A 25,964-nucleotide genomic window follows, 5' to 3' on the forward strand; every position below is an offset into this window, starting at 1 on the left:
CCAGAAATATGATTTTAAGCTTGAAGTGGCTGAAAAAGGTGTGACAAAGACTACGTTCACCTAGAAACGCCTGCATATAATTTTATAGCATCAGGAAAAATAGATAGAGCATATAATAGAAACTAAGTCCAGTTGTAAGAAAATAAAATGTTACCTGTTCTGCATGTATGACTTTAGGGCCTCTGAAAATTATACTTACAATAGGTAAGTATAAGGTTTTTACTGCATTCTTAAGAGGATTAAGTGTTCTCTATGGGGAACTACAACATACTTTATTTAAAATAATAATAATAAATCAATGACTGAAATGGTTCAACACTATATTGAAAGTAACAAAGTGAACTGCTATTTTTCTCACACCTGGCCTTCTCTCTGAGGCATATTCTGATTCTAATTTAATGCTGGGTATAGGTCACCAAGGTGAGAAGGGTTGCTAGCCGATATTCTTTACTACAGTGCATTCCAAAGACGTCCAGTCCATTCTTGGGTCAATTAAAAGTCTACAGGACTCCAAGAAGGTACGTTAGGTATTGAAGTTGGCCAGATAGTTAAGATAAACCCTAGAGCAGTGGTTGTCAGTGGAGACAGTGGGGAAAAGCATCAGGTGGTTGGGGATGGCAGAGGCGGGGGCGGGGGGGGGGGGCGGTTTGCTCCCCATGGGAATGTTGGCAGTGTCTGCAGATAGTTTTGGTTGTCACAACTGAAGACAACTGGTAGAAGCCAGAGATGCTGCTAAACATCCTACAATGTACGGACAGTCCCCACAGGAATCGACAGTCAAAAAGGTCAATGCTACTAAGGTTGAGACACCTGCTCTAGAGGTGAGTTAGAAGTCTAACCACTTTCAGGATCCTGATAGCCTCATAGAGTCGAGCTATCACTTTGAATTGTTCATAGAAGAAGTTTGGTGTTCACGGGATCTTTTGTTCTGGGGAGAGCTTGGACAGAACTTCTAAAATTGTTACAAAAATACTTTTTGTTTTAAGGGGCTCATGATGATGATGATGATAATATTCAGGTAAACTTAGTTCTAGTTCTAGTTTAGAGCAAGAATGACAATCTATTCATTTGTTTATTTTGGATCCTATATTATGGCCATTTCAATACTGAGATCAGGGAGAGAACAGAAAAAGGAGAAAGAAAGAAGTCTGTAAGAGAGAGGAGCTCAACATTACCTGTTACACTGAGAAACAAATTACTAGGTCATTTAGTAATATTAGCTTTGAAAAATGTAAACATTAAATTTTAAAATGGTCATTAAAGGGGTGCCTGGCTGGCTCAGTCAGAAAAAGCATGTGACTCTTGATCTCAGGGTTGTGAGTTCAAGCCCCACATTGAATATCTCTACACCCAACTAAAAAAAAAAAAAAAAAAAAAAAAAAAAAAAGATTTCTGGAACATCTGGGTGGCTCAGTTGGTTAAGCATCAATTTTGGCTCAGGTCATGATCTCATGGGTTCATGAGTTTGAGCCCCACGTCAGGCTCTGTACTGACAGTGTGGAGCCTGCTTGGGATTCTCTCTCCTTCTCTCTCTCTGCCCCTGTCCCATGTGCACATGCGCATTCTCCCTCTCTTTCTTTCTCTCCCAAAATAAATAAACTTTAGAAAAAAATACTAAAGGGGAACCTGGGTGGCTCAGACGGTTAAGCGTCTGACTCTTGATTTTGTCTCAGGTCATGATCTCGCGGTTCCATAGGTTTGAGCCCTGAACTGGACTCTGTGTGGGCAGCAAGGATCCTGCTTGGAATTCTCTCTCTCTCTCTGCTCCTCCCCCACTCGCACTGTCTCTATCTCTCTCAAAATAAATAAATAAACTTTAAAAATAAATAAGTAAATAAAATATTTAAAAAAATATAAGGATCATTAAATTGTTTTAAGAAATAGTTTAACTTCTAAATAAAAATGAGGGGCGCCTGGGTGGCTCAGTCGGTTAAGCAGCCGACTTCGGCTCAGGTCATGATCTCGCGGTCCATGAGTTCGAGCCCCGCATTGGGCTCTGTGCTGACAGCTCAGAGCCTGGAGCCTGTTTCAGATTCTGTGTCTCCCTCTCTCTGACCCTCCCCTGTTCATGCTCTGTCTCTCCCTGTCTCAAAAATAAATAAAAAGGGGCGCCTGGGTGGCTCTGTCGGTTGAGCGTCCGACTTCGGCTTAGGTCACGATCTCGCGGTCAGTGAGTTCGAGCCCCGCGTCAGGCTCTGGGCTGATGGCTCAGAGCCTGGAGCCTGCTTCTGATTCTGTATCTCCCTCTCTCTCTGCCCCTCCCCCATTCATGCTCTGTCTCTCTCTGTCCCAAAAATAAATAAACGTTAAAAAAAAATTTTTTTAAATAAATAAATAAATAAAAAGTTAAAAAAAATTTTTTTAATAAAAAAATAAATAAAAATGAAAGTGCAGTCTAAATTCTTCCTTTACTTAAATGTAGAATCCAATTAACCAATAAATAAATATGGTAATCTCCATCTTAATTTCAATAATCTGTTTTTGAATAGTTCTGCACAAAAATGCTAGCTGGGAACCTATTATGATTTAAATAAGAAAAACTTATAATGTGGCACATATCAACCACAAACCCACAGCTAACTTCCTAAAACTCAGTAAAATACCTCTAAATAAATCACAAACCATCATGTTAGGATGTAAAGCACTTAAAAAATTACTTCCCAGTAGCCAACAAATTAATACAGCTAATAACTAGTTATTTGGTATATAGCAATATATTGAATACCTCCTGTCTGAAGGCTCAAAAGCTTCCCAAAATATCAACATGTGACCCTGATGTTGTGGTTGAAATAACTCAAATACTTGTCCATGCATTGTTTCATTGAAAATATTTCGTTGGGGCCCTGGGTGGCTCAGTCAGTTAAGCATCCGACTCTTGATTTCAACTCAGGTCATGATCTCATGGTTCATGGAATCAAGCCCCACATCAGGCTCTGTGCTGACAGCATGGAGCCTGCTTGGGATTCTCTGTCTCTCCCTCCCTCTCTTTCCCTCCCTCTCTCTCTCACTCAAAATAAATAAATAAACATTTTTAAAACAAAGAAAATATTTTGATTTTTCATTTCATTGATAACTAATGGTGTTGCATTTTTTAAGGTACTCAGTGGGTATTTGTATGTTTTCCTTTGTTAAATGTCTCTTCATGTATTTAAGTTACTTCGTTTATTCAATGTATGTATTTTTATTGTTGAGATATAAGAGTTTCTCTATATTCTGGGTACGAGTCCTTTGTCAAATATATGTAGTGTGGATATTCCCCCCACCCCTGCTTGTAGTTTGCTTTTCATTTTTTAAGTGTCTTTCAAAGAGCAGAAACTTTTAATTTTGATGAATCCAATTATTCAATTGTTTCTTTTCTAGTTAGTCATTTCTATAAGAAATCTTTACCCACTTCAAGGTCACAAAGATATTTTTGTGTTTCTTTCTTCCAGAAGTTTACACACACTAGGATGGCTGAAAATAAAGGTTGACAACACTTAATGCAGGAAAGGATGTGGAGCAACCAGATCACTCATAAATTGCTGCTGAACTTGCAAAATAGTACAAGCACTTTGGACGTTTCCTTGGTAGGTTCTTATGTTGTTAAACAAACAGCTACTCTATGACCCAACGTTTCTACTCTTAAGTATTTACTCAAGAGAAGTGAAAACACGTTCACTAAAAGCTTATTTAACAAAAATACTTACAGCAGCCATATTCTTCATAGCTTAAAACTGGGAACCACGCAATCGTCCAACAACAGGCAGCAGATGAACAAACTGTAGTATATTCATATAATGAGGAATGAACTAGTGCTGCATACAATACGGATGAACCACAAAAATGTGGTGAACAAAAGAAGCCAGACACAAAAGAGTATTTGTTTTATGACCCCATTTACAGGAAATTCAAAACAGGTAAAACTAATTGATGTTGATCAAAGTTAGAAGAGTGGTTGCCTTAGGGGGAAAGAAAGGAGACTGACCAGGAAGGGGTACAAGGGAATTTTCCAAGGTAACAGACATGCTCTATGTCTTGACAATGGTGTGGATTACGTAAGTATATTGATTCATTATTGAATTGTACACTTAAGACGTATACATTCCACATGTAAATTATACCTCACAAAATGTACATCATATTGCATGGGCACAGCTGAGAGCTATGTATATTTTATGACATTTGGGTATTAAAAGTCACAAGCATTCTGCTGGAAAATGTTAAACTGGGAGAAATCCTGTTGGGGTATGCCTGTATTTCCTGTATGCCTGCAAAGATCTGTCCTTGCCTGTGCCCTTTTAGATGCAAGTAGAGAGTCAGATTATGTGCTGGAAGTTGTTAGACTCTGGATTACACGATTTTAACTCAGTGGGAATCCAAACAGTGGGGCTGTGTTCTCCCCTATTAAATCTGAACTATTGGCAAGTGCCAAAAGTTAATTCTATCTCTACCTATAGTTGCAAGTACAAAATATGGTATAATAAGATTTTATTTATGAAATAAAAAAGTTGAAAAAGATTTCCTGAGCTATAAAATTAAATGTAACCCTTCTTCCCAAGGACCAGAGAAATTATATTACTCGATTAGTGATGGATTACCTGCTGAGCATCCGACCTAGTCTTAATAGTGCAAAGGAGGCCACATAACTGTGGGTAAAGCATGAACTAAACCTCTTGTCCTTTATGACTAAACTTGACCTTGGATTAACTTTATAACACTGTTTCTCTGGAAACCTGAGAAGGGTAGAATGGAAGTGGTACTACTAGGTAATATTTCTTATGATAAAAAAACCCACAAATTGCATCTAGCAGGAGAGAAACTATATACGAACTAAGAATACCTTGTGGGAAATCATAGCTTTGGTCTCCCTGAGTGTGATGATTCTCATAACCTGACAGGCCCCTTGCAGGGACTCAGGAATTTATGCCCCCTGATTGGTGTGAGGACTGTGATCAGAAGTCTTATTGAAGAGGAGTGCTGAATGCTGACCTTCTAGCAAGTTCCATTTCCAAGCCCATATTCCTCTAAATGAGTCTGATGCCAGGTACACCCTATGGAAGTCTTGTGAGTCAGAATTTTTAGAGACTACCCTGGTGGGTATTGCAATAAGTCGGCTCACAATATGCAATACCATACATAGAATAAATATGACTCTCATGATCATGGGAAATTCGTTGCTCGTGGAGTCATTCTCATCTCTGTTCCACAGATAAGTCATTCTTCAATGCTAGAATATAATGCTAGGAGATGGCAAGTGCTCCTGTACAGTAGTAGGAGTGTCACAAACATAAAATACCATATGAAATACTTTGACCTCCTTAGAAGAAAGGCATTATAAAAGTCTAAGTATACTTTGGTACAGGGATAGTTGCTAGCTTTGGTATCTTTCACATTTTTATATCCTCTATTTTTTATTTTCTTCACAGATGTATATGTAACTGGTTTGTCTCTTTAAAAACCACAAGTTTACATGTATCACAAATGAAAATTATAATCTCTCTTCTACATTTGGTTAACTGCACCTGGCTATTAAACTTAACAAACCAAAAGCAAATAAAGAAAACTGACAAATACCATCAGAGAAGTCAGTGACCACAGAGTAGACAAGACTAAAGAATGGAAATAAAAGCATTCTAAAGCAGAGAGAAATAATTAAGGATTCTTAGACTTAAAGGTATTTAATATAAACTTTAAATAAAGCAAACCGAGAGTAGTTCCTGAACAGTTTCCATTGGCATATAAATTAATCTGTCAGATCTGTCAGAAATCAGTGTACTGCCCTGAGTCACTATCTTTTCTTGAGTTTGCCATACAAGCTTTTTTCCTACATAAACTTTTAATGAGCGTAACATAAAATGTAAGCCAGTGAACCTAATATTATATAATGCACTTTAGAGAGATTATGCATCCTAAGCATACATGCATTTGTCGCTTGAACTTCAATTATGAAAAAGAGCTGGATACAGTCAACTTCCCTTACTGACTTTTAGGTATAAAGCCCACATCCTCATTTGGCAGCTAACATTATCATTCATCTGCACACTAAATGGCTTTGCAAAAAAAAAAAAAAAAAAGTTAAACATATTAAAGACTAGATAGCTAGCTTTGGATGATAAAGCTGCAAAGCTTTTTTGTTTTCTTTGATTTTTGCAGACAAAAAAAAAAAAAAAACACTATAGTTTCCCAGATGATTAAACTGAAATATTTAACACTCTGCAATTCTAATTTATTCTCTAGGCATGCATGAAAATTTTACCAATAGCCTGTAGCAGCATACTTAAGCTGCCACAAGTTAATCAACACACCGTACCCACAGTCAGTTCCATTTTCCCTGGGGTTTAAAAAGGACTCATCAGTGGACATAGAGGAGAAAGAGGCAAACTATCTTACCTGATTCCTTAACTCTATAATCTTCTCCACCAATGGGTTTATGTCAGAATAAATAGAACATAAATAACATGACCAAAATTGCCTATATTCGTACTATTCCTTAAAGCCTCCCTCAAATGGTAACTGAGAGTAAAATCCATGTGGACCCACTGCAGAGATGATAGGCTACGTCTATCCATGTTGGTCTACCTAGAAGACTAACCAATTCTACTAGTTATACTGAATTTGAAAGTTAATAAACACTTGCTCTGTGATAACAACGTGCTAGATACAAGTCTTCTAATTACAATGGGGTTATATCCCTATAAATCCATTCATTGTAAGTTAAAAATATCTTAAGTTGAAAATACATGTAATAAATCCAACCTACGAAACATCATACCTCAGTCAAGCCTACCGACGTTACATTAGCCTCCAGTTGGGCAAAATCATCTAACACAAAGCCTATTTTATAAAAAGTGTATTTATTTATTTTACAATAAGGAATATAATAAAAAGTATCTTGTGAAATTTATTAAATATGGTACTGAAAGTGAAAAAGTGGTTGGAAGTGTATCTGTTGCTTACCCTGGTAAGCAGTGGCCCCTGTAGCCCCATGTCTCAACACAGTATGGCACCACGTATCACTAGCCCAGGAAAAGATCAAAATTCAGGATTCAAACTATGACTTCTAAATGCATATCACTTTCGCACCGTCATAAACTCAAAAAATCATTAAGTTGAGGGGTGCCTGGGTGGCTCAGTCAGTTAAGCATCTGACTTCAGCTCAGGTCATGATCTCAGGGTTCATGAGTTCGTGCCCCACGATGGGCTCTGTGCTGATAGCTCAGAGCCTGGAGCCTGCTTCGGATTCTGTGTCTCCCTCTCTCTTTCTGCCCTTCCCCCCCTCTCAAAAATAAATAAATACTTTAAAAAATTGTTAAGTTGAATCACTGTAAGTCAGAGACTGTGTAACTGTGATTATTTGTTCATACCCCTATTGTCAATTCCTTGAGGATATGCATGAACTGTATCTTATTAATCTTTTTACTCTAAGTTTTGCATATAGCCTGATATATCGTAAACTTAATAATGAGTGAATGGACAAATGGTTAAATGAGTAGCAGTATGGCAGCCAATTAGTCTGAGCAGCTACTAAAAATACTGCTACTGTATCAGTTAGAATATTTTCAGCTACAATAAACAAGTAACAGAATAGCAGACAAAAAAAATGGATTAAATAAAGTAGATATTTATTATCTCACTTTAAAAGGGAGTGATTGAATTATGTCATATGGGTCCAAGTTCTTTCTTGCCATCTTTCAACCTCAGTATGTCAGTGCTGTCTGCCTTCATGATCACAAGATGGCTGCTAAAGCCTCAACACCACACTATCACAAGAATAAAGAATAGCCAAAGCAGAAAGGAAGAGAGTGAGCAGGAAAAAAAGAAAAACAAAAGCCAAACAAACAAAAACAATTTTCTTTTCTTTCCAGAGGTTCTCCATCTTAACACACTTTTGCTTACCTCTCACTAAGCCAAGACTGGGTCACTTGTCCATTGTTAGGCTGAACAAAGAAGAATGGAATTTCCACAACTGGCATAGAAACTCTATGGCTAGAGAACAGAGAACAAAGATGCATCCTCCCTGCCTTACGCTACCAAATACACAAAATGAGGATTCTGTTTACACGGAAGATGAAGAAATGGTTGTAACCCCCAGTATCTGCAGAGCTCACTAACAGCATGATATATAGAAGATCTTAAAGAGTCTGCATACTCTCAAATCATTCATTCATTCAACAAATATTTGTTAAGCACTTATTATGTGGCAGACAGACACTATTCTGCATCCCTGGGTTACAACATAGAGAAAAAATATAATTCCAAACATCATAGAATTTACAGCATAGAGGAGAAAAACAGACAATAAACAATAACAAAAATATATATATCACATATATAAATATATCATATATATAACTATTTCATATATATATGGAAGTGATTTGGTTTTATTTTTTTAAGATCAGGGCAAAGTGGGACTGGATGGAAGATAAGAATAGAGAAGGCCTCTTAAGAAAGTTACAGTGATTTGAAGGTAAAAAAGGCAAAGATTAAGGCCCTGGCCTAAAAAGCTGACTGATTCTGGATTCTAAATGGCAGAAGGTCAGATTGTTGCTTTCTCAGCCCAGTCTAATTGTTCAGATGGCCTCAAGGTAGCTGCCATTAAAACGAAAGAACATATCAAAAAGGAAGAGTACGAAAGCAAAACCCTAAGTACTGTGCAGAATATATGCAAAAAGAAATTTTTGGTTGTGCTTATAGACACGCTGGAAGAAAAAAAAATGGAGCTTACTGCTCTACGTGTCTTGCTTGGAGAAAGGATGAATGTGAGAAGGATACACACAGAAACCTGGCAGCCAGAGTTGTAGGCTGTGGGAGACACTATAGCAGCCTACCAATATCCATCCAGCCCTTATTCTTGGGCATATAATCAGATTATATATATAATCTATATATATATATATATATAGAGAGAGAGAGAGAGAGAGAGATTATGTATATAATCAGGTTATTTCCTAGTCTCCTTTGTAGACTGATGCAATCATGTGACTAAACTCTCAGCAATAGGGGCACCCGGGTGGCTCAGTCAGTGGAGTATCTGACTTGATTTCGGCTCAGGTCATGATCTCAGTTCTTGAGACTGGGCCTGCATCAGACTCTGTGCTGACATTGCGGAGATTGGTTGGGATTCTCTCTCTCTCTCTCTCTCTGTCTCTCTCTCTGCCCCTCCCTGCTCATGTGTGCACTCTCTTTTTCTCAAAAGTAAATAAACAAATAAATAAATAAACAAATAAATACATACATACATAAATAAATTCTCAGCGATAATATGTGGGTAAATGGGATATGTGCCTGCCTTGTCAGGACTGGGGCCTGTAAGAGTGGTGTACCTCTGAGGCACTGTTCCCCTTTCCACTGGCTGCAACCTGGATGTGGTGAACAAGCCTTGAGACCGTGCACCTGATGACAAGGTCCTATAGGATGAAGGAGTCACAAGAAGGAAGAGTCCTGGTCCTTGAAGCAGCATTCACAAGAGTGGAAGAGAGCTGCTACCGACCTGGAGCACCCTCGACTATTACTCGTTCCTGAAGTCTCTGATTTTCTAACTCTATGTGTACAACGACTTAGTATACACTAACATAGAAATTTAACTCCCTGGCTGATGCAGAAATTATCTTCTATATATTTTAAGATGGTAAAAAAAAGAATATAACTCACTTTAGAAAGCTTTTGTCTTAGTTTGGGCCCATAGACTACTAGATGGGTTACAAATGACACAAATTTATTTCTCACAGCTCTGGAGGCTGGAAGCTGAGATTAAAGTATTGGTGCATTCAGTGTCTGGGGAGAGCCCATTTCCTGGCTCATAGACAGACATCCTTTTGCTGTGTCCACATGTGGCAGAAGGGTAAGAGAGCTCTCTGGGATCTCTTTTATAAGGACACTAATTCCATTCATGAGGCATTAACTCACCTCACCAAAGACCTCACCTCCTTATACTATCACATTGGTGATTAGGATTTCAACATATGAATTGGGGGGAAGGGACATAAATGTTTATTGTAGTTTTCTTTCAAAATAGCTAAAATTTTTAAAGTTTTGAAAACATTTTTGTTATTTTGGAAAAAAATTGTGGAGGAACCCCTAATTTTCTACAGATTATGGGTACATGAATCATTACTAAAGAACACGTAAGATTTAGAAGAATAATGAAAAAAAAGAGAAAAATATTATTTGCCAATGTAGTATTCAGATACCTTTATAGTGCTACATCAATTAAAACGCAAGTATACTTCAATGTCATTAAAAACGCCATTCCAAAAGCAATCGCTTAATGCCTGTCTCTTCCACTAGGTCATAAATTTCTCAAGAATGATTATTTTGCTTTCTACTGTATAATTAATACCTGGCATAATATCTCACATACAATGAGCATTTAATAAAAATGTGTTGAATGATCAAATGAAAAAAAAATTAATGTTTAATTAGTTTTAACTTTTATGAAAAAATACTGTGTTTTGGTTTTGGTGGGGTTTTTTTGAGAGAGAGAGAGAGCACGAGCCTGGGAGGGGCAGAAAAAGGAGGAGATAGAGAATCTTAAGCAGGCTGCATGCCCAGCAGCCTGACATAGGCTCTCTATCTCTTGAACTGTAAGATCATGACCTGAGCCAAAACCCAGAGTCCAATGCTTAACCAACTAAGCCACCCAGGTGCCCCCAAAGTACCATGTTTAATAGACACCTGAAACACAAAAAGTTGTATTCTTTCTCACCCACCCTGAATGCTACCATTTCCCATCAACAAATATTTTGGAATAAAGAAAATTATGAAACTTTAAAATTCTTAAATTTTAAATTTTATATCTAACTCAATAGGCACATGAATAGTTAACTCAGAAATATGTCTGCATTTCCATTTCTAGCTTGAGTATTCCACAGCTAGACATTTGATATTTATACAATGAAATATAAAAATAAACCTCTAATAAAATTTTATGAAATGGACTCTTCTCTAACTTGAGACATCAATCCCAAACTTTCCTTTTATCACCTTGAATTTAGCAGTGGGAACTGTGCACATTACTAAAGACTGGATTTGGCCCACAGTAAAAAAAAAAAAAAAAAAAAAAAAAAAAAAAAAAAAAAAAAATCAATAGCTTGGTAGTTACCTCCCAATCTCCTCCCAGCAATGCCAACAGTGAATTTATCCACAGACTGGAAATAGTTTTGGTTTGTTCTGCCTGCACAGCAGGACAATGGATCAGCAGACAGTTTACCCATAATGTCAGCATTACTGAAACTATAGGTGGTAAATCCCTTTAATGCAAATATTTGTATCCCAAACTCTCAAAGGGATGCTTGTCTAAGCTTAAGAGGAGACATAATTTTAAGAGAGACATTTTCTTTAGGGTTAAGGATTCCAATACAGCAACACTAGACTTCATCTCAAATACTGTTAAGGATTAGACTTTTAGAAAATGGATTGACAAAGCGGAAATAAGCCCCCCCGCACTGTTCAATTTGAGGACAATGCAAAAAGAATTCTAAAACAAATCATCAACTTTTGCATTCTTGCTTACTAAAAATGAAGAATAGTTTAAAAAGGCATTTTAACCTCAAATATATTAAGCATGCATAGAATCTAAGTATGAAAATTTAGTCTTCAGTGTTTATTAACCAATTTTAATTTGTAATATGTGATTCATTCACTCACACTCCTCTACAACAAATATTTATTGAGCACTGCAGCAGAGATTGCTTGTTGCCTGCTCCAATATCCTCACTCCTTTAGAAGCCCTGAGTTTTAATTGAGCACACGGACGCTGAAATAAAGACCTGACACCCTAGTTTCCCTTTCAGCTAGGCTCTTAACACCACAAGGGAGAGAGGTAGTCAGAAATGTTATGTGGCAGCTTCTCAGACATAGCCCTAAAAAGCAGCTGGCATGTATTCTGTGCTCTGCCTTTTCACCTTCCTCCACCCTGCTGTTTGGAACGTGGTTCTAATGAAAGAGCCTATGTCCTGTACACAAACAAGAGACCCACCTCGTAGAGATGACTGAGCAGAAAGCTAGAAGGATCATGAATGCCTAAGGACTTTGTGAATCAGAGTTACCACACCTGCCCTGGACTGCCCACCTCTAGACTTTAATGGAAAAGAAAAAAGTCCTATCTTTTAAAATCACTGTTCTTTGGGGTTTTTATATTGCTTGCGGTGAAATCTAATCCTAATTGATACAAGATATTTGTAAGGTATTTTAAGTGTTGAAATAAATACAAGATGAGTAAGGCAGAATTCCTGTATACAATCAGCTTAAAATTTAGCAATGAATACTGAAATATAAACAGCACCAGAGTGGATTATAATAGTTTTTGCCTGTTTATTATTTTTTCAAAAGAACTCTCTTCTTCTGATAACAGCATCCATTTTCCTTTGGAATAACTCTTCTCATATACCATAAGATCAAGTTTCAATACCTGTAGCCCCATTCCTGAGCCAACCTGTAATTTGGGGAGGTGGGGAGGAGGGGAGAGATGGAATGTAATCTAAGCCTGGCCAATTAAAGTACTAGCCATTGTAACTGATTCAGGAATGAGCATATGAATTAAACTTGGCCATTTAGAATCCCACTGTATTAACAGCTATCACTGCAATATGTTGCATATCAAAACAAACCATAAATCAGTGCTTACAGCAACAAACATCTATCATGGGGCTGCAGGTCAGCTGAGTTTACCTAGCTTTAGGCTGCAGATTAAGCCCAGGCCTGCTCCACATCTCACATGCTCCTTGGACCAGCAATCATTTGGGTAAAGTTCTCATGACAGGTGGCAAAGGTAAAGAAGCCAAGCTAAACCATACAAGTACATTTACGGTCTCTGCTCATGTTGCATTTGTTAACACTTCATTGGAGAGGGAAAGTATATTCTGCCCAAGGTAGTGAATTGTAAGGTCACTAGGCAGAGGGAGAGTATGAAGAAGTAGAAATAACAATGTAATAAATTATGCACATATCTTGAGTTTCTGGTGCCTTCAGAGTCATGGTATTAAAAAGTTCTAAGCCAGTGGCATCATATGCCCATCATGCAGGTTAAATGGATGAGGCACATCTCCAACAGCAGCGAAAGATAACATGCAAAGAAAAGCAAAGATGGCAGGGGTGAGATATGGATGGATAGATATTGCAAGTATACTGAATCCCCTTTTTTTGTTAAGTTTTTATTCATTTATTTTTGAGAGAGAGACAGAAAGAGAGAGAAGGGGAGGGGGAGAGAGAGAGGGACAGAGGGAGAATCCCAAGCAGGCTCCACACTGTCAGTGCAGAGCCCGATGCGGGGCTCAAACTCACAAACTGAGCCAGACCCAAGAGCCGGTCGCTTAACCAACCCAGGTGCCCCTGAATCCTTTACTTTAAAATGTACACAATGCCAGTGGTGCCTGGGTGGCTCAGTCAGTTGGGCGTCTGACTCTTGATTTCAGCTCAGGTCATTATCTCACAGTTTGTGGGATCAAGCCCCACATTGGGCTCTGTGCTAACAACGTGGAGCCTGTTTGGGATTCTCTCTCTCCCTCTCAATCTCTATCCCTCCACCACTTGTGCACACGCATGCACACACTCTCTCTCAAAATAAATAAACTTTAAAAAAAAGAAGAAAGAGGCAGCTTCTCCTCCAACTTCGCCTACCCCTTCCATCACTATCTTCTTGCCTGTTAGAAAATATGTTTGTAAGGTAGCCATTCTGTACTCTTCAGAGGAAATCCAGAATAGGTGCAGAGTGGGTAGTCTTGACAATGACTAGCCAACAAACAGAGTTTGTTCCTCTGATTTTGTTCTGTGAAACAGAACTTCACTCAATTCAGATAATGTTAATCAGGTTTTCTGTTACTTGTACCTGAAAGAATTCCTAACTGCTTTAAGCCTGAAGTCAAGGTAATATCTGTTTTAGGTCAAGAACCAATTATATAACCTGTCTTTGTATATTACTTTACACATTTTTGTTTATAACAAAATGTGTTTACAACACATTTTTGCCCATGCTATTGAGTTACTAGAGTTGAAAGGATTGCAGCTAAAGATAAAATCCTTGACTATCCAAGTAAATAAGTTAGGTTTTACCAAATAAGTTGGTAAACTGGTAACTGTCTAAATGCTAAATAGATTTATATATTACTGTTATGAGAAAGTCAAGAAATCAGCACACGTTTGGGGGAAGAAAACTTCATCTGTGTTTATTTCAGAATGGACTGTGAAGGATGGACTGCTAAAACTAGACTGGAAGCAAAGAAATCCTGTGAAGAGGGTCTTGTTTGATGAATGAAGAATTCACTCACAAAGTAAATGATTCCAGCCAGGATAGAGTGAAGAGTACCAGAGTCACTGTTAAAAGTTAGAAAACAGGGGAAAATATATGAAATTTCTGTTTTCAAACACTGAAACACAGGAAGGCAAATAGGAAAAAAAAGAAAAAATGAGGTGAGCCCTACAATTGTCCCAGTTTTATAGCTGGAGGTACTTTTAGGCCATGATCAACACAGGGAGACCCAAAGCAAAGCTGGGCTGAGGAGACAAAGATTGAGCTTGGGGAGTATGAAATGTCTGGAATTTGCAATAAGGAGTTAGAAAGGAAGAACTGTACACAGAAAGAATTTCATAATACCCTTTCTTTAAGTCTTTGCCTGAATACTAAGCTGTGCATGTATAGGGTGAGGCTCCAAGAGAATGGGCAAAAATTAACTACCAGAGGAAAAAAAAAATTACTGGAGAACTACAATCTGAGTGACTACTGGCACTCACATGGGGAAGGGGTCATTTGAGTTTCATCCAATTAGAGTATAGAAACTTTATTAAAGACCTAGGACAGACAACAGAAAGCCTAATCCAAATTCTCTAGAAAAGGACTAGAAAATCCTTAAAACAAAAGGATAATCCAGACCCTCACAAACAAAGTTTAAAAACAAGCCTCAAAAGGATCAAGCTGATCCACTACTAGAGTAACAGCCTCCCAAAACAAAACCCAATACTCTTTAAAATTCTAAACATCTAATGTATTACACAATGCTGCTGTAACAAATTGGTATAAATTTAATGGCTTAAAACTATACCCATCTATTATCTCCTTATTCTGTAGGTAAAAAGCCTAAGTACAGCATGATTCTGTTGAATCCTCTGTTTAGAACCTCACAAGGGTGAAATCAAGGTGTCAGCAGGGTATTAGAATGAACTTCCAAAACCCTTTCAATTTGTTGGCTGAATTCAGTTCCTCTCAGTTTTAGGACTGAAGTCCCCATTTTCCTGCTAGCTATCAGCTGGGGCCCAGTCTCTGCACCTAGAGCAATGGTGGCTAAAATCTCATGCTTCCAGTCACTTTCATTCCTCCTTCTGCAGCATCTGTCTGACTTTAGTTGGAGAAAGTTCTTTGCTTTTAAGGGCTCATGTGATTAGACCGGGTTTACCCAATAATCTGGGATAATCTCTGCATCCTAAAGTCCATAACCTTAATTATATCTGCACAATCCCTTTTGCTATGTTACATACTGTATTCGCAGGAAGCAAGGAGTAGGGTATGTGTGTCTTTGGGGAGCTTGGGGAGCTATTCTACCCACCATGCTCAACAAAGTCCCATTTACAATGTTTAGCATCCAATCAACGCATATCAGATAAAGTGCAGGAAAATATGACTTACATCCAGGAAGAGGAAAAAAATCTGTTAATATATTTTTATATTTTTATTTTATGTTTTAGTAATTTCTACACTCAATGTGCAACTCAAATTCAATCCCAAGATCAAGAGTCACATGCTCTTCTGACTGAGCCAGCCAGATGCCCCAAAATATCTATTAATGTTAACAGGCAGAAATCACAGAGATAATGGAACTAGCAGATAAAGTTTTTAAAATAGTCATTAAAGGGGGTGCCTGGGTGGCTCAGTCAGTAAAGCGTTCAACTTCGGCTTAGGTCATGATCTCATGGTTCATGAGTTAGAGACCCACATCAGGCTCTGTGTTGACAACTCAGAGCCTGAAGCCTGTGTCAGATTCTGTCTCCCTCTCTCTCTGTCCCTCCTCCACTTGCACTCTGACTCTCTCTCTCTCTCTCAAAAATGAATAAATAAAGGTTTTTTAAATTAAAAAAATAGTTATTAAAAATATATCCAATGTTTTGGGGGATCTGGGTGGCTCAGTTGGTTGAGCAGCAGACCCTTGGTCTCAGCTCAGGTCATGATCTCATGGTTTGTGGGTTCCAGCTCCTTGTCCAGCTCTGCACTGACAGCACCAAGCCTGTTTAGGATTCTGTCTCTCCCTCTCTCTGCCCCTCCCCCATGTGCCTCTCCCTCTCCCTCTCAATAAACTTCAATATATATATATATATATATATATATATATATACACACATATATGTATATGTGACATATATATATATCTCCAATGTTTTAAAGAAAAACATAAAGACGCTGAGGAAATAAGTGTAAGTTAAACAGAAGTAAACAGAATTTTTAAAATATTTAAAATATTAATATTAATATATTTAAAGTATATTTAAAATATTTTTAAAATATAAAAACAGAATTTTAAATATATTATCTGAAATGAAATTTTCACTGGATAAGCATAAGTTAGACACTACAGAAGAAATAGGAAACTTGAAGACTTGTCGATAGAAACTGTAAAAACTGAAGTACAGAGAGAAAATGTTGAAAAATAAATGACCAGGGCCTTAGTAATCTCTAGTATAATATTAATCAATCTAACATGTATAATTGCAATCTCATACTCTAAGAGAAGATTACATTCTTTTTTACATTTGATGAAAAATATCAACCCCATATTCAAGAGGCTCAACAAGCCCCATGCAGGACCAACCAAGACACATCATAATCAAACTGGCTAAGACAATTAAGAGAAGACTGGAAAGCAGATGGGGGCGGGGGGTGGGGGGTGGGGGGAAGACACATTATACGCAAGAACAAAAGTTAAGAAATTCAAAAGGCTAAAAGACAAAAATCTACCTTCCTAGAATCCTGTATATACAGAATGATTGCTTCAAAACTGAAGGTGACATAAAGACACTGTCAGACAGGGGTGCCTGGATGGCCCAGTCAGGTAAGCATCTCACTCTTGATTTCAGCTCAGTTCTCTCACTCTTTTGTGAGACCAAGCACCATGCTGGACTCTGCACTGACAGCAAGGAGCCTGCTTGGGATTCTCTCTCCCCTCCTTTCTCTGGCCTTCCTCCCACCTCACACTCACACATGCACGCTCTCTCTCTCGCTCAAAAACAAATAAACATTAATGAAAAAGACATTGTCAGACAAATGATAGCTGAAATAAAATTTGTCAGACAAATTTCTCCAGGGGAAAGAAAATGATACCAGTGGCAATATGGATATACACAAAGGAATGAAGAATGCTGAAATTGGTAAATATGTGGGTAAATATAAAACTTATTTCATGCTCTTATTAAATTTATTTAAAATATAGCTTGTTGAGGAAAAAATGTATTTGGAGTGTATAACACATGTGAAGTAAGATACATGACAATAATAAATGATCAGAGTAGAGAAATATATTATTATAAGCTTCTTATGTTTTACATAAAATGGTATAATATTATTTCAGGTAGATTGTAATAAGTTAAAGATGAATCTACTAAACTCCAGATATTTTTCAGCCCCAAAATACATAAATATATCCATCAATCCCTACACACATAAAATATAGCTAATAGAGGAGATAAAATGAAGAGACAAAATACTAAACAGCAAAACAAAAGACTCAACTAATCCGAAGAAGCCCTGCAAAAAGGTAAAAGGAACAAAGAACATATAGAACAAATAGAAAACAAATAATAAGATAGTAGACTTAACCCAACTATATCAATAATTGCATTAAACATAAATGGACTGAACACACCAATTAAAAGACAGAGATTGTCAGACTGAATTTAAAAAGCAAGACACAACTATGTCTACAAAAAAAAAAAAAAAAACACGTAGTAATATAAAGACAGAAGAGGTAAAAATAAAAAAAGAGAAAAAGATACGCATGCAAACACTCATTATAAGAAAGCAGGAGTGGCATCAGAGAAAGCAGATTTCAGAAGAACTATTACCAGAGATAAAAAAATTGTCTAGTGATAAAAGGATTAATTCATCAAGAAGACATAACAGCACTAACTGCATAAAATGGTATAACTTCTGGGGCACCTGGGTGGCTCAGTCAGCTAAGCGTCCGACTTTTGACTTCAGCTTAGGTCATAACCTCATGGTTCATGGGATCAAGCCCTGCATCTGGCTCCATGGTGAGCATGCAGCCTGCTTGGGATTCTCTCTCTTCCTCTCAAAACAAATAAACATTTTTTTAAAAATGGTATAACTGCTTGGGAAAGCACTTGGGCAATTTCTTTTAAAAGTAAATATGCACTGGGTGCCTGGGTGGCCTAGTCCATTAAGCGTCCGACTTCAGCTCAGGTCATGATCTCACAGTCCGTGAGTTCGAGCCCTGCGTCGGGCTCTGTGGTGACAGCTCAGAGCCTGCAGCCTGCTTTGGATTCTGTGTCTCCCGCTCTCTCTGCCCCTCCCCTGTTCATGCTCTCTCTCTGTCTCAAAAATAAATAAAAACATTAAACAACATTAAAAAAAAAAAGTAAATATGCACTTACCATATTACTCATCAATTCCACTCCTAGGTATTTACCTGAAAGAAAGAATACATGAAAACACAAAAAGACTTTTAAATGAATATTCATAATAGCTTTATAATAATAGTTCCAAAACTAGAAACAACTCACAGGGATAACAAATTGTGCAATATTACTCAGTAGTAAAAAGAAACTACTACAAAGCTCATCATAAATTGCAAAAACATGCTGCATGAAAGTAGCCAATCACAAAAGAATACATACCATTTAACTCCATGTATGTGAAGTTCTAGAAAAGGCAAAACTTGCCTTTAAGGATATAAATTAAATCAGAGGTGGGGGGAGCTTGACTTGGGAGAGACATAAGGCAATTTGGGGGTTGTGGAAAGGTTCAATAAATTGATTGGCGTGGTGGTTACACAGTGTGTACATTTGTAGAAATTCACTGACTATTTTTAAAATAGGAAAATTTTATCTGTAAATTAGGCCTGGATTTCTTGACTTAAACAACAACAAGAAGGGTCAGGAGTTTTAAGGAGAATTAACAGGGTAAAATGCCACAGGAAGTAAGATAATTCTGAGAAATGAAAAGAAGTTTCACTTTCACTGCAAGAAGTGTGATTTTAGAAAACACCTTTATTGAAAAGATGTGTAGAATCCATGATGCAAGACATTTTGGTTATACTTATCTAGACTGAAAAATTCAAATAGAAAAGGCACAGACTATTCTATTTCAGTTAATGCTTCTCAAACTTCTATTTCAAATGTTTCTTTAATGTCCATAGGAATCACCTAAAGGTCTTGTTAAAAAGCCGGTTCTGATTCAGGAAATCTTGGGTAAGATCTGAGATTCTACATTTCTAACAAAACACCAGGTGATTCTGATGCTGTTGGTTCATCCACTACACTTTAAGCAGCAAGAACACAGATAACATTACTGAGGCATCGATGGTTTGTATCCAGTGCCAATTTGGTCTAGAAGTTTCCCAGATCTATGGAATCCATTCCTATCATCCGTTACATGCAGACTGACAACCCAGCCCGCTTCCTGTCTGTGAATGTAACCAGTGCAGGTGCTTATGATGCTGTGGAAAATAACAGTGATTTTACATCGGCAGCCCTGGGTCCAAGTCCCAGTTCTGTTTCTAACCAACTATAATCTGAGTTAGTCATTCATAGCTATGAAATGAGAGAATAGTTCCGGTTTCTCCTAAACTGTTGTGAAGATTACAACAGAAAATGTAAGCGAAAGTATAGCACGAAGTACAACCTTAAAAAAATAATGGCTTAAAATGTCAAGCAAAGTAGGCAGAAGATTTCAAGTACCACACAGTTTGAGAACAGGGCGGGACCTAAAAATATGAGGCGGGGCTCTGGGATTATCCCGTGGGCGTGCAAGGAATAGACCATATTATACGGAAGGGAAGCCCCATTTAAAAAGTAAGCTTCTGTATTTAACATTATCCCTAAATGATGAAACCTGAAATCTGAACTTCTCCCTTATTAAATGTTTCAACTGGAACCTAACTCGACGTTCAGTGATACTACTTTTTCAGTCTAGTGATTTCAAACAAAATCCTACCCACGCATTTATGTTCCCTTCTCCGATCCATTCGTCACTTTTCTGCTCCCGCCCCCTGCGGCCCCCGCCCGAGGGCAGTAGTTTCCACTACGCTGAAGGGGGAGGTGGTAACGGACTCCGGTATCTACTTGCCTCGAGGAGGGGGGTGTATCAGCAGCCACGTTCCAGAGAACCGTAAGAGATGTGGGCCAAGAGACTCAGAATCACGAGAAAATCCTAGCCAAGAACGCGGCGTCGGAGCAAGCGGAGAAAGGCAGGGCCCGCAGCCGCCTGGCCAGCGCGCAGCTTTGCCCTCGGCCGCGCCCCCCCCGCGCGTCCCCCTACCAGCCTCCGCGGGATGGCACCGGCGGGAGGGGGCGGGGCCGGGCGCGCTGCTGCCTCCTCTGCTGCGGCCGCCTCCGCTGCGGCCGGAAACAATAGTGGAGGAGCCGGAGCCGTGCGGAACGGCTGCTGCGGCGCGCGGAGCCGACGGTAAAGACCTCGCGTCCCGGTCCCAGACCCGCAAGCGCCTCGGCCCCGCGATCCCGCGGTTCCGCCGCCTTCGCGCTCCGAGCCCCGCGGCCCTCCGCACTGCTCATCGCGGGGCGCCTGGACGGACGGAGAGTCGGACTCGGGTCCGCGGCTTCGTGAGGGACGGGCGCGCCCCCCCAACGCCGGATGTGGAGTGGGGGCCTGACTCCCCGAGGCGTTGAGTCCCGGGCTGTCCGGCTGCCTTGGCACTTGGACGCCTTCTTGGGTGGGAAGAAGTCCAGGGCGAGGGGTCCCCAAGACTCCTACCAGCTCGGCTTGGACACCCCGGCTCCGGCCGTGTCCGACCCGTGCGGTGGAGCCGCTGCCCGGCCTTCGGTGCGGGTCCTTTGGACGCTGCCGGGACGCCCTTTTCGGGTGTTCGCGCTGGCACGTGTGTTTTTCTGCCGCGGATCTCTGATAGGAAGCCTCGCTACCTCGAGTTAGCGAAACCCATCAATGAAGTTAGCAAAGCAGTGTCCCGAAGAGATCGTTTTTCCTGAATTTAACAGCGTGAAGTAGGTTGAAAGACCCCTGGCAGCGCTGCTAAGCATTCAGTGCCAGGGCCGGGGATGGGGCAGAGCAGAACACCCGCAAACCGCTTTCCTTCAGCTCACCTCTTCAACCAAGTGAAGTACGAGATCAAAAAAGGCGCTCAGGCTTAGTGACGCCTATGGCAAGGCTTTAAGTTTCACTAGCTTTGTGACTTTACACGATAAAAGTGTGATACTCAAGTACAAGCATGGCGATGCTTGTTTGATGGGGCTGTGACATTAGATAAACAGCATCCTTCCCCTAGAAGTTCCTGTTATTGCCATACCGTCAAGTTCTTGAAATTGCATAACCTACCCTTTCTGTTTCTTAACAGGGGCACTATGAACGAAGAGGAGCAGTTTGTAAACATTGATTTGAATGATGACAACATTTGCAGTGTTTGTAAACTGGGAACAGACAAAGAAACACTCTCCTTCTGCCACGTTTGTTTTGAGCTAAATATTGAGGGTAAGGATACAGTATAGATTCATTTTAATGGCATGAACTTTACACAACTACTTTTGCTGAACTAACTATACGGTGAAACTAAAATTTGTTGAATGATTGGCACTTGTGCCAAGTATGATGTGTGAAGATCTGTGGAAGGTAAAAATTTATGGAAGGGAGGCCGAAGTTCTCACAGCTGTGAATTTAAGATAAATCTTTTCCTTTTTTTAATTCCCAGGGTACTAACCCCATTTTTGCTAATATAAAAACAAGGTATGAGCATTGAGTAGGAAACGTGTTTTCTGGTTTGAGACCATATTAACTTGTCAGGTGGATGCTTTTGTTCGTTGTGTATTAAGAATGAACATAACCAAACATTTACATGGATGGGAAAATGTAATTTAATTCCTTTGGCCTTTCATGCTGGTACCTGACTGAGGTGAGCGAGAACTCTTTTCCCCAGTCATGTCTTATCTGGAAAAACATTTTTAAATTTTTAGATAATTTCTAAAAGGTGATCACACACACCTTTAATAATTTTTAAAAACTAAAAAGGTTTTTTACATTTCTTAATAGTAATTTTGAAAGTATATGAAAGAGTTCTCCAACTACTAAAAAAAGTCTTCTTATTAAATGTACTATTTGTTTGGATTCGTGTACAGTTAATATGTGTATGGACATGAGTAGTTTGCCCCCAAGAAACATGTGGGATATGTTTCTTTAATCTTGATATTATGATAAAACTCAGATTTTTAGAAGAAATATTTATGACTCAAACTAAAACGAATCTTAATATTCTTGTGATAAAAAAGTTTATGTGTCATTTGAATTTTGAATTGTAACATATCAGTACAGAGATTTTGTTAGACTTTTAGATTTGGGACAGTTTCAAAACAGTATTTAATTTTTTTTTTCCTGGATTGTATATTTGAAAAATTTCATTACCTTTACTTTTTCTGTTAAGTAACTAGAGATGTGAAATGTTCTTATAGTTAATCCTAATGTATTTGTTGTTACTGTTTTCAGTTTCCTTTTGAGATTCCTGTTAGGACTTTTCAGATATTGTTGTAGGCACCAAATTAATATGTTTAGCTATTCTGTAGTAACAAGCCAAAATTATAATCAGAAGTAGACACTAAAATCATAATAAATTGCATGACATTCATCTTCCCCTTACGATCGTATTGGTTATGTTAGTTTTGCCATTTTACCTTCTGGAAGAATTGTAGTTCCTGAGCATGACAATTGATGGAAGATCATGGATTTCTTGGGAATAAATAGAATACATATAACTTGGGCCTTAATAAGTGTAGTAATTATAACTAATTTGAAAGGACTGACTTAAAAACATGATTCTTCTATAGCATTTAAATTACCATGTCCTTAATTATGCCAAGGTGACAGATATAAATTTATGTTCTTTGGAAATAGAGTTGGCCCTATATATTCTTCTGCATTGTAGATTTTAATTTTGAATGGGCAAAGGCATTAGAAATGATCCAGCCCAAACCTGTATTTTAATTGAAGGAAACTGAGGGTCAAATAATAGAACTGTTCAAGGTTGCAGTGGTGATGGCAAACTGTCGTTAGGTGCCAGGCACTGTAGTAAGCACCTTACATGGATTATCGTATTGAATGAACTCAAAATAGCTCTGGGATGGCTTCTGTTATCCATTTTAAAGGTAATGGGACCTAACCATTGAGACCTTCAAGAAAGGCACTTTGAAGTCACACAGCAGCAATTGACATGCTGGGGTTTGAAGCCTGGTGATCTCTTTCCAGTATATATTTAAGTCCATTGATCTTTTGTCAATAGTTATTTTAATATCGGAAACCCATTTTCCTGAATCTTAATCAGCTATCCTTGCTATTCAGTCAGCCAACATTTCCTAACCAGTGCTTCCTAATAAATCATCATTAGTGGTGTTCATGCTGTGATAGAATTTTTCCACAGAAACCTAAACTTCCATAATTGCTTTTCTAGCCTTTCAAAAATATGCCTTTCAACTTGTTTTCTGTCATTATATAGAGAACATACAAATATTCTTCAGGTACCACCTTTGTAAATATTTCATCTCTGATAACATCTATTTTAATATATAAGCATAACATAAGTCATGTTGTTGAAATAATAGTGATGTGTAACTTAAAAAACAAAGAGTTCTCAATTTGAATCAGAACTGTTTCATTTTATGCTCTACATACACTGAAGATTTTATATTTTAAGGTGTGAATCAAACTTCACGGAGAAAAATTATTTTAGAATTAAATTTTCTTCTCCATTTATCTGATGTTGCTCTTCCAAATATATACATTTCTATACTTAACTACAGTGACAAGCTAGTCTATTATAACCATTTTAACTTAATGTCATAAGATTATTATAGGAGGAAAGGGAATGAGAACTCTGAATTCCACAAAATTTCAGTTTTCATATCAGTATACAGATCTTTAAAACTCAATGAAAAAAAGTGATAATAAAGTAATCGCATACCTGAAAAATAACAAGGTATATTCTGGTCTATGTCAATAAATCTTTTAAAGTGTTTTAAATTTTCTCTTCCTTATGAAGTTGTTAGCACAATACCAGCCAATAAATATTAGAATATAAGAGGAACTTTTAAAAACAATGGCATTTAACTATATTAGTTTGGTGTAAGTCTTTGTAGTATGGTAATGTTGCTCTTACTTGGTTTCTTAGTTTACTAATTGCTAAATTTGTTCTAAAGCATTCTATATTCTCCAAGAGGCCAGTTTGAAGAATAATAACAGTTTACCTAATTTTGAGTCCACACATTTGTAGTAAACAGGAAATTTTATATCTTTTGGGTTGTTGATTACATCAAATCAAAACTGGTCTAATCAAATGGCCTGTTGTTTAAAGCTGTGTACCTGCATATATTTATAAATGAAGACGAAAGAAGAAAGAAAGAACAAAAGACAGTCAAATCTCCTTGGAGAGATTTCGTATTCTGAGCATGGCTCTAAATTGCCTTTTTTCTGTGACTTTACAGTAATTAAAAGGAAATGGTACCTATATTTTGTATACTTCCTTGTATACTTCAAGGACCTAAGAAATGTACTTTGAGGACTTAAGTGTTTTGAAATGCTTGCAAGATTGATTTTTCTTTGTACCTGTAATTCACATTAAAATAACTTGTCTACTTCTAGGATTAGAAAACAGATGCATAAACTTCCTAATACTCATGGCCTATCTTAGGCTCTAAGACACTATAAACTTTTTTATGCATGTACAATCAGATACTCTAATATGCATCATAGTTCATGATACTAAATCTTTACAATTAGTGACCATATTCCTACCTTTCCCTAAGCTATTGAGGCTGGGAAGAAGATAGCCCAGGATAGTCAGGAGCCAATAATAAAACTCAGCTGTAATGTAACAAAGTTGGAAATGAAGCTAGACGGGACAAAAGTCCAGGACTCCAATCTGTTACTTCATACAGTTTTCATTTTCTGCCAAAAGACTGTGCAAATAATTTTTAGAGCATTCTTACCTTCCTCTAATAACTGACTTCCTCTCTTTTCTTTTCTGTGGAGATAAACTTTTTTATAAAACTGGATTGGGGGCGCCTGGGTGGCTCAGTCGGTTAGGCGTCCAACTTCGGCCCAGGCCATGATCTCACGGTTTGTGAGCTGGAGCCCCGCATTGGGCTCTGTGCTGACAGCTCGGAGCCTGGATCCTGCTTCAGATCCTTCACTCACGCTCTGCCTCATTCTCTCTCTCTCTCTCTCTCTCTCTCTCTCTCTCTCTCTCAAAAATAAATAAACATTTAAAAAATTAAAAAAAAAAAAAAAGACCGGATTAGTTCCTCTTATGCCAAGCAAAGTTTTCAGTCTAACTTGATGGTTGATTAGTAAGCACCACCACTGCTTACTAGTTCGTCTCCAACTTCATTCTCCCCCTAATTTGTTGGAGCTTCTAGAAACTTTTCTAGAAGCTGACCCAAATTCATATCCTTGGTAATCTTTCCAGCAAGAAAATTCTATAGGTGTTTTCTCACTGGTGAACCCAGTGCTTACTTTTAATCTTGTTCTTCCTTGATTTTATGTCTTTGAGCAAAACATTGTTCACATGGTTAGTAGTCAGTAGTCAGTGAGCAGTTGGAATCTCAACATTAAATCCTGATTCAGTTTGGTTGTCAAGACTGGTCATTTACTACTCAAAGTCTGCCAATAGCTCTTCCTTTGTCCTGCTTCTGACACACTAGCATCTTTCCACTTAAGTAAAAAGATCCACCTCTTGTGATAGGGAAACTGTATTTATAGCTAACTGTATCTGGCATTAGCCTCTTGTTTCATATAATTGCAAATTGATACA

At 38.2% G+C, this 25,964-nt stretch overlaps 2 protein-coding genes across 12 annotated transcripts in view; one reads left to right on the forward strand and one right to left on the reverse strand.

Moving 5' to 3' along the window:
* Positions 1-25,964, reverse strand: part of LOC132683884 (uncharacterized) — a 351,206-nt gene that overhangs the window by 177,128 nt on the left and 148,114 nt on the right. For 6 of the 9 annotated variants that reach the window (XR_013557854.2, XR_013557851.2, XM_078452868.1 and 3 more), the window contains one exon: positions 18,574-18,608. Coding sequence is in view for 4 of the 9 variants with exons in the window: in XM_078452868.1 (XP_078308994.1) it covers positions 18,574-18,608 (35 nt within the window). In the remaining 5 variants the exon portion in view is untranslated. Of the gene's footprint in view, positions 1-14,117; positions 14,293-18,573; positions 18,609-20,134; positions 20,221-25,964 lie in introns of those variants that run through there. The other 3 variants (XR_013557853.1, XR_013557852.1, XR_009612450.1) reach the window with 2 other exon arrangements.
* The window catches only part of CC2H21orf91 (chromosome C2 C21orf91 homolog), a 32,214-nt gene continuing 26,706 nt past the window's right edge, over positions 20,457-25,964 (forward strand). For 2 of the 3 annotated variants that reach the window (XM_060640305.3, XM_060640307.2), the window contains exons 1-2: positions 20,457-20,605; positions 21,510-21,643. In XM_060640305.3, the coding sequence (XP_060496288.1) occupies positions 20,472-20,605; positions 21,510-21,643 (268 nt within the window). In that variant the 5' untranslated portion in view covers positions 20,457-20,471. Of the gene's footprint in view, positions 20,606-20,876; positions 21,160-21,509; positions 21,644-25,964 lie in introns of those variants that run through there. The other variant, XM_060640306.3, reaches the window with a different exon arrangement.

The sequence above is a fragment of the Panthera onca genome, chromosome C2 (assembly GCF_046562875.1).
Source record: "Panthera onca isolate mPanOnc1 chromosome C2, mPanOnc1 haplotype 2, whole genome shotgun sequence".
NCBI classification, from domain to species: domain Eukaryota; kingdom Metazoa; phylum Chordata; class Mammalia; order Carnivora; family Felidae; genus Panthera; species Panthera onca.